The following is a 9536-nucleotide window of genomic DNA, read 5'->3' on the forward strand; positions in this document are numbered from 1 at the left end:
ATTCTACATGACAATGATCTCAGATCATCCTCACTTCTCAAATCATCATTCAATTAAGTGATGGAATATCCATTCTTGAGATTGAAAATCCAAAATCACCCCAAAGCAGTGATCTTGAGCTAAAATTTCAGGATAAAAATATCCGTTAGTCCAACAAAAAAATTGGTACATCAATACAGTTAATATTTTATATTGATATTATTTTATATTATATTAATATTATATATATTGTATTTATGAGATATATTATGTTATAATATATTATTAATCATATTATTGTCGTATTATTATTCAATAATAATTTTAAATTATTGTAAAAATATATTGCTGTACTTTATATTTATATGATAAACTTATTTAACATATTATTTCTATTTGCCCTATTTTTCTAATCAAAATAATATTAGTATTAAAAAAATAATATATTTATAAATATAAATAAAAATATTAATTCTATAATAGCAATTAATATATCTTTTAGAATGAATAATTTATAGGATTAATAAATATATTTTTATAAAATATATTAATAGATATATCAATATTTTATTATAATATATTTATATTATTAATAAATATATTTTGATAGAATATATTAAGGATAATTTTGGTATTATATAATCAGTGATCTTGATTTCTATAGAATACTAAATAGATTTTTTTTTGTAGATATCTAGAAATTTTAATTATTAAAATATAGGATAATAAATTATCTTAGATCATCATAGATTATACTATTCTGAGATAAAGATCATAAAAAAAAGCTGAAAAGAGACGACCAACTCTGATGGTCAAAGCCCTGACAATCGGGAAAATGTCCTCTCTGCCTAGATGGATGGATGGTCGTGATACATTTGACGCTGGATCTTCCTTCTGCTCAAGGATTTGAATTTGATCCACGAGGGGTTGAAAGCCTCATCCTGACCATGTCATCATATGTCCGACTCGACCGATCAAAGAAATCTTTGGATTTTATGGTGACATGCTCTTTTTTTGTTTTTTGCTAGACGTTGACATGCTCTTTTATTGGTCAAAATCTCCCTCGCTATTGTTTTTATTGCTGTTTGACAAAGCATGCAAGCTTTGGTTACGCATGTGCTTACATCAGTCTTTCGGTAGTTCCACGCTCTTCTCCCGTCTTTTAGTTAAAATGGGTTTCGACGGGTTTCCTCGTTCTCGGGGAGTTGAACATCATGTGGTGGATATCTTGGGCTAACTGCTAAGCTTTCCAGGATGCCAAGAAGTGTGTATCTGGGTAACTTCTAGGCACTCACGAGAGAAATTGAAACTTTCCCAGCGTTGCACTTTTGATGCTACTGTTGTTATGAACAGTGCTAAAATATGAATTGCGTCGCTTTCTTATTGACAATAAGCATTCTCTTTGATGGCCAATTGTGAGGTTCTAGTAAGCTTTTTAAAATCCATGCTATTGAAGAAGTTTTCATCGAGTATCTAATTTAAATTATAAGTGTTATATTTTTTTTTTATAGAACCTTACTAACCTCGAAAAATTAGATTTCCACTTGATTAATTGTATGTAGAGTTCAAGAAAGTATGTAACCATAAACCCTTAGAAGTAAAATGTTTTTTTTTTTCTTTTTTTTTCTGTGAGAGTTGTTTGCTATGTTAGCATTCTTTCGGTATTATTCTAAATATGTAATATAACCTAAAAATTGAAAGAGAAAAAAAAAGAAGCTTATGTTAGTATTTTATTATGAATTATTTTATTCATTCAGAATATATATATATATATATATATATATATATATATATATATATAATTCTTAGCATTACTAGTACTCAAGATCTATACAGTGAATAACCAATTCAGTCTTCATAGATCCGTGTTGTAGTGTCTTCTAAAATATATAGATTATGGGTTGGGTTCACTCTGATACTATTTGTAATAACTCAGGACCTCACCTAAAATAGTTAGCCAAAAAATATTATTTGGATATCTAAATCTTGTATAAGTATCGAAAATCTAACCAACGAATTTCCAATGTGGGATTAAACACACGTCCACACGAAATCTCACCAGACTAATATACCAATTCAACCCCACAACGTGGTATTGGAAAAAATTTTGCAACATGTGATTTTACTCTTTATAGCATCATTATATTATTTAAATAATATTATAGAATAATAAAGTGATGATGGAACGGAATATTAACTTCTTTTTTTTTTGGCTAGGAGGAATATTAACTTTTAGAAGCAAAGATGATGCCGCATCGGAATCTAATTACTGGGCCGCGGCAGTCATTTAGATCTTGAACACAAAAATGTAAATATCTTCAGAATTAGTGGCATTTACAGATCTCCTTCCCTCCTCCCCAAGATAAAACCCGGGTGGTTCTATATACACCCCCCCTATTGCTAAGGACACCCCCCAAAAACCAAAAAAAAAATACCCAAACTAACCTTTAGTGTAATTACCATATTGCCCTTGAAATTTTCTCATACACCCCCCTTCCTCCTCCGTTTCGTTTTGAAAAGAAAAAAAAAAAACACCCCTCAAACCTCCCTTAAACCCCTCGATCCATTTACATCGTTTAGGCGATCTTTGAAGGAGATTTAAGCCCCATTCGAAGCATGGACAAGCAACTAGTGATTTGGGACGAAGAATCGGCCGCAAAGGTACGTGTTCCACCTTGTTTCGAAATTTTTTTTTTTTCACGGTTCGTGCTCCGTTCGGCATTGGATCGCCGAACAAAAGGCTTCTGTTCGGCTGAACAGTGCCGAACAGAAGCCTTCTGTTCGGCAACCCTCAACCGAACAGATCTGTTCGGCTGCACAGTGCCGAACAGAAGGCTTCTGTCCGGCACTGTTCAGCCGAACAGAAGCCTTTTGTTCGGCGATCCAGTGCCGAACGGAGCACGAACCGTAAAAAAAAAAAATTTCGGGAGAAGCCGGCGAGGTGGTTCCGGGAGAAGCCGGCGAGGTGGTCGGAGATCGGGAGAATGCCGGCGACGAGAGGGAGAAGGGAGAACGGGGGGGTTTTGGGCGTTGGCGAGGTGTTTTGGAGGGGAAGAGCGGGGTGGGGGGGGGGGGGTTTGGGGGGTGTAGAGAGCAATTTAGGTGAGGGGGTGGGGAGAGTGGGGGGTAATTTAGAAATTTTTAATTTTTTAGGGGTGTCCTTAGCAAATGGGGGGTGTAGAGAGTATTTAATTTTTTTTTAATTTTTGGGGGGTGTCCTGAGCAATAGGGGGGGTGTATATAGAACCACCCATAAAACCCAGGAGGCCAAAACCCCCCGTGTTCTCCTCCTTGTTTGCTCCTTTCACCTTTGACCCCCATCGCCTCGCTCTTTGCCTCTCCTGAGCCCCCCTCTCTCTTCTTCCCTCCGAGGGAAGAAGAGCTCGGGAAACCAACCAAACCCTAACTTTAATCCCCTCCTCCATCAAACCCTTGTCTTCTCGCAACCCCTTTGATTGCCCTTTTCCGATCTCGATCCGGTGGTCTTTTCCGCAGAAAGGGCTTATTCTCTGTGATCTCGAGCCTCCCCTCGATCCCTCCGCGCTCTCCTCCAGACCCCGTGCATCCGACCTTGCTCCGTTTCTCCAAGATCGCAGCCATGGCGATTCGCGCCACCGTCTCCTACTCCAGCTACCTGGCCCAGTCCATCGCTGCCTCCGCCGCCCTCCGCTGTGGCCACTGCCGCCTCTTCTGCGACGTCGCCGGACGCAGCCCCCTTGCCCTCTTCGCCGGCCACCGCCGCTCCGACAATGATGATCCCCCCGCCCCGGGCCGCGGTCCCAGTCGATCTAGGGTTTCCGATTGGTCCAAGACCCCGGCTTCCCGGTTCTCCTCCTCGTCATCCTTCTCAAAGGACTCCTCGGTGAATGATCGCTGCGTGCCGAATCTGACTGTTGGCTTGCTCTCTGTCATGGTTTCCGGCTCTGGCTCGTCGACTGCCGGCGTCGGATTTTTCGGGATCTCATCTTCCATGGGGATGGGGTTCAAGCCTTCGTCGCTGCTTCCGTTCTTGCAGGCAACGAAGTGGTTTCCTTGCAGTGAATTCCTCCCGGGGTCGGCGAGAAGTGCCTCGGTGGATGAGGGAGGGACCGTTCCCAGTGATAAGAGAGACATGATTCCTCTCAACAGTAATGGTGGGATGGTTTCTTCTGAGGGAAGTGGGGCTAAGGAGAGTTCGAGCTCCATGATGACTGCGAAGGGGTTGGATAGCAAGCTCGGGGAAATGAATTCGGGTGAGAGGCATGGGTGGCTTTCGCGGTGGATGAATTCCTGCTCAGATGATTGTAAGACTGTTCTTGCAGCGCTGACTGTTCCGCTGCTGTACGGGTCGCTCATGGCAGAGCCGAGATCGATCCCTTCTAGGTCTATGTATCCGACTTTTGATGTTGGAGACAGGATTCTAGCAGAGAAGGTAATGAACTTTTTAAATATGCCGATTCAGCTGGTAGATTGTCATTGCTTGTTTACATAATTTTGGTTTAAGTTTGATCCGTTTCTCGGTTTTGGTTGCACAGTGTGATGTTGATTGTTACAATTAGGAATTAACAACTCAATTCTATGGAAATTATGTGTTCCTCTCGAGGGATAAAGTCAATCAAACGCTCCATGAGGGGAAATTTGCTTTATTAGGAATATATAACTTTGTACTTATTGAATAACAACTTTGAAAAATGATTGAGGAATCACTTAGATCAATTAATTATAAATTAGATGAGTCACTAAAGTGTACAAAAGGTTTACATATTTTACTTGCTGTATGTGGATGCTATGTACGCAACTCTTGTATTTGTGTTGATGCTGTTTCTTGGTGATTAATTTTGTATTCTGAAATCTTTATGTTGATTTATTTTGTTCTTGTTGTTGAAATTGCAGGTCTCTTATCTATTCCGAGAGCCAGAAGTCACAGACATTGTTATCTTCAAAGCTCCTCCAATTCTTCTGGTATATTATAATTTTTCAATTGATGCAGTTATTTACGCATCCTATACCTATAAGCATTAATTGTGCTATCTGCCCTGTTAGGTTCACTAGAAATTTGCTTTTTATAGGAAATTGGATACAATTCAAGCGATGTCTTCATCAAAAGGGTTGTGGCTAAAGCTGGGGACTATGTCGAAGTAAGTTTCCACTATTGATGCGGGCCCTTCCTTTCATTTGCATATGTTTCTTCTAAATTGACATTCCACGATCGAATGATAAGCTGATGATGTATGCATTTTCATTCATGATAGGTGCACGATGGTAAATTGTTGGTGAATGGTATTGTCCAAGATGAAGAGTTCATATTAGAGCCTCTTGACTATGAAATGGATCCAGTGGTATGACATCTTTATTGTAATCGTTTTTTTTGTATGTATTTAGAACCAATGGATGTATGTCTTACATTGGATATATCCTAGAGATATTGTTATGTAAATCTCCTAGTTTAAAAGTTTAGTCATGGGTGAGTTGAATTTCACTTGCAATACCTCAAAATGTAAGATCTTTGTTCCAAAATATGCTGGGGGTTTTCTTTTTCTTCATCTTTTCTCTCTGTTTTTTTTTTCAGAGAATCGATGTTGATTTGTATTCCTAACTGGCTGCCGTTGCTTATGTAGCTTGTACCTGAAGGTTATGTCTTTGTGCTGGGAGATAATCGCAATAACAGCTTTGACTCTCATAATTGGTAAGTCCTGAAACCCAAAATAAAAGCTGTTCATTTCTCCATGCTGGAATTGTTTAGAAGTGTTGATCCTAAAATTGGAACAACCAAGATCTGCAACATACCGGCCATATATCCTGTACGCACAACTGTACCACCCTAATGCTCCACTCGGTTCAGATTGGTATGGACCAGTTTGGCTTCGATACTGAACCGAACCTCGTTATCGTATTGATACTTTATCGGTATGGCGGTATGGCAGATCTTTGGAACAATTAATGTCTGCAATGCTTGCTAATATCTTCTATCGGATCATTATTTCATTGTTATTTCAGGGGTCCACTTCCTGTCAAAAATATTCTTGGAAGGTCAGTGATTCGATATTGGCCGCCATCAAAAATATCAGACACTATTTATGAACCAAATGCAGTGCAAAATGTGCTGGTAGTTTCTTGACACATGCCCTTCCGCTTGAAGAACAAGATCTGACTGGTAAGGTGGATTTTTCAAGAGCCCTCCCCAGAGCTTTCTTGGACTTTTTTTTTTTTTTGTTGTTGTTGTTTATCCCTGGAAAATTCCTAATTATATTAAGTCATCCTTGATTTTTTGCCTGCCTGCCTCATTGGCAGATGTTTGCTTAAGCATCTCTCATCATTGTCATTTGGAGCACACCTTGTGTTAATTGTGGCCAATGAAGGAGCAGTGCATTTTTTATTAATCCTGAAATTTGACGTTGCAGGATGATTCTGATGGTTGCCTGAGATGTTAATAAGGCGGACGTTCTACTTCCAGCACGAGTTGTTGTCTCTCTCAATGATTTGTGCACCATTGGGCTTTCTTTTTTCTTGAGACGGCTTAAAAGATGATGAAATAGACCAATGGACGAGCCACGTGTGATATGTCTCTTGGGATTATGGGGATTTGAACAGGTTCCTTCTGTGCTCTCGAGCCCAAGTCGAGGAGCAGAACAATGGGCGGACATCCTGAGGGGGCGTTTGGTAACCCAACATGATCACCACAGTGATCTAAGATCTCCGGTGATCCGAATGCTGGGGTGATTTGAATTTCAATGATTTAAGATCAACGTGTTTAGTAAGCCATAGTTCAGTGGTTAAAAATTTCTGGATATCCCTGAATAACTTATTTGGTATGATGCGGAATTCAAGATCACCGACCACATAGTACCACAAATACTTCTGATATATCTTAGATGAATTTTTTATATGTTTTTAATTCTCATGACTCAAAAATATAAGTCAATATGCTAATTTCTATGGTAACTCCATAATTTTGTCATATATTCTACTTTTAGTAGCCCTTATTAATATATTCTATAAAAATATATTTATTATTCCTATAAATTATTAATTTTATAAAAATATGTTATTTTTCATTATAGAATTAATATTTTTATTTATACTTATAATATATTTTTTAATACTAATAATTATTTTGATTAGAAAAATAAGATAAATAGGAGTAATATATTAAATATTTTCATTATATAAATAATATATAATAATATATTTCTACTATAATTTAAAATTTTCCTTTAATAATAATATGATAATAATATTATTAGTAATATATTATAATATAATTTTATATCATTCATATAATATATAATATCAACATAATATTATATATATATATATATATAAATTTTTCTGCTAAATTGAGGAATATTTTTATCTTTAACTTTAAATTCAGGATCACTGTTCTGGGGTGATCTTAGATTTCCGACCTCAAGAACGGATATTTCATCACCGAGTTGAATGGTGATTTGAGGAGTGGAGATAATTTAGGATTACTGCCACGTAGGATTGCCGTGGTGCAATCAAACGCTGTGATATCATCACCTTCACCCATATTATTCTTGATTCTGGGACGATCATTCTATACCAAACATTCTTTGAGTGTCATGGCTTTGTTCTACAGATGAAGAAAGTGTTCCAAGTTCTAAGGATGAAGGCATTTGGGGTATTTCATGGATACGTGCTCTTGTAGGGGCTATGATGCCACCTTAATGTGTCTGCCATTGCCATCTGGTTGCTTCATGGGGATCGGTTTGGTGGTAAAATGGTTTTGCAGCATTGTTACTAAAAAAAATTATGCAAGATTGGAAGATTTGCAATGCTTCTTGGTTCCGTTCTCTATTTTAGCCGGAGGAAGTGAAGCTTTTCTTTTCTGGGTTGAAAAAATTGAAGCCCTTCAAACTAACCGAAAAATCCTAGAAGGATATCCTCCTCTCTCTTTCTCGTGAAATCTCAATCTCTCCCCTTTCTCTCTCGATATATTCTGGGTTTTAAAGGAAATCAATGCGGGAAGGAATTCAGCTGCGAATCCGAGCAGGTGAGCTTTATATGCTTTAGAATTCTTGGTTTATGAGGATGTGGAAGCATGACATAGGTAATGCCACTAATGTGATCGTAGATAATGATGGATTGAAGACATCAAGGTTGGTTTTGTGACTTAGGATTTTCTAGGCTTTTAGACATGGTTCTTTGAGTGGTCTCAGGTTGATGGGCATATCTTTGTTGGCTAAGGCCATGAAGAAAGGCATCCATGGATTTGAAGGGTCTTTTGATATCTCAGGTGTGCGGTCGCAGGCCAGACGACGGATGGGGATAAAACTTAAAAAAGTAAAAGCGGACAAAGAGGGGTTGACCGCTAAATGGCCATAGGCAAAAGATATAAAGCAGCAAAATTCGGTCCATTAGAGAGTCAACCTATGAAAATAACGAGTCAACTTCTAAACTAAAAAAGTTGAACCCATAATGGCTGCAAGAAAAAGATAGAACACAACAAAAGTAACAATTAGTCTGAGTCGATCTCTGAAGATCACAAGTCGACTTTTAGAGATAATGAGTCGAGACTTGAAAATTACGAATCAATCTATTTGCGCTTGACAACAGTAACAACTGATTTTTCTGTAAATCAAAATGGCTATTTTGTCTTACAATGGCTCTTCAATCTGCCTAATGGCTGAAAATGTCTTTAATTGTTTCTCAACGGTGCAAAATAAACACATGTTATAAGAGCAGCAGTCCAGATACAACAAGCCCAACACCTATGAAACAACCCAAGGCATCAAAGAGAAGTTACGCTTATGGGTTCGCCAGTGGATGGAGCCTTCGCCCAAGCCCCTAAGCACCGGCCCAAGCCCCCCATCTCACCCTCCATGCCCCTAAGCGTAGTTCTTCTACGTATTTGTATAATTTTCTGGTATTCTATTTCTTGGTATTGCTATAATAAATTTTTCTACACAAGCCAGCTTCATCTGCCTCAACCACTACCCTCCATGCGGGAACTTTATCTTCTATAGATTGCTAATTTTTCACATAACAGAACATGCATCTAATTTATCAGTATTTAATAAAAATAGAGTGTTGAGTTTGACAAGAAGCATTAGAGCACCAAAGGAATTCTAATCACGATCATTGAGTCCAATAGGTCCATTGATGAGAGTTGCCATCTAAAATCTCGTAGAGATATCAGATTTTCAAAAAAAAAATGTTGAAAATAGACATCATATGCAAAAAATTATGCCCTTCAAAGTTCTCAAATCTACCCAAAATGACTAAATTGATCCATAAGGGTCCATTGATTATCCTTGATCAAAATGCTCCACCATCCAGTTACTTGCTAACTAAATTACTTGGAGAAGTCACCATTTAGTGCAAGTCTAGTACAACCGATAAATCGGCCATTCATTTCTTTATTTCTCTAGGAAGATTACGAGATGATAGATGATGGACACCGAGGGCTATATCACACTTGTACCTTCAATGATTGTTATTATCTTTGAAAAGAATGCTAAACTAACATCAAGCCAGACAACTAACCTTGAAAATTTGGGTTGGTACCTAAATTGGATGGCCTCTTTTTAAGAAAAGAACTTTTTTGGATGCTAATA

The 9536-nt window shown here is 37.9% G+C and overlaps 1 protein-coding gene across 2 annotated transcripts; it reads left to right on the forward strand.

Annotated features, from left to right (window-relative positions):
• The first annotated feature begins 3253 nt into the window (after positions 1–3253).
• LOC103709189 (thylakoidal processing peptidase 1, chloroplastic-like) lies at positions 3254–6785 on the forward strand. 2 transcript variants are annotated; one of them, XM_039114350.1, is made up of 7 exons: positions 3254–4390; positions 4852–4920; positions 5028–5096; positions 5211–5297; positions 5577–5644; positions 5956–6117; positions 6360–6785. In XM_039114350.1, the coding sequence occupies exons 1-6, from the start codon at positions 3578–3580 to the stop codon at positions 6074–6076; spliced, it is 1227 nt and encodes a 408-aa protein (XP_038970278.1). In that variant the 5' UTR covers positions 3254–3577; the 3' UTR covers positions 6077–6117; positions 6360–6785. The 2 variants fall into 2 exon arrangements, with proteins under 2 accessions (XP_038970278.1, XP_038970277.1); XM_039114349.1 differs by having other exon boundaries at positions 5956–6112.
• Positions 6786–9536: the final 2751 nt, after the last annotated feature.

Source organism: Phoenix dactylifera, chromosome 16 (genome assembly GCF_009389715.1).
Source record: "Phoenix dactylifera cultivar Barhee BC4 chromosome 16, palm_55x_up_171113_PBpolish2nd_filt_p, whole genome shotgun sequence".
Lineage (NCBI taxonomy): Eukaryota > Viridiplantae > Streptophyta > Magnoliopsida > Arecales > Arecaceae > Phoenix > Phoenix dactylifera.

Bases quoted from the DNA above. Each gene is read 5' to 3' on its own strand.
- LOC103709189 (XM_039114350.1), top strand. From the start codon at position 3,578: ATGGCGATTCGCGCCACCGTCTCCTACTCCAGCTACCTGGCCCAGTCC. The intron at 4,391-4,851 runs GTAATGAACTTT...TTGAAATTGCAG, and splicing joins ACAGGATTCTAGCAGAGAAG to GTCTCTTATCTATTCCGAGA. The intron at 5,097-5,210 runs GTAAGTTTCCAC...CATTCATGATAG, and splicing joins AAGCTGGGGACTATGTCGAA to GTGCACGATGGTAAATTGTT.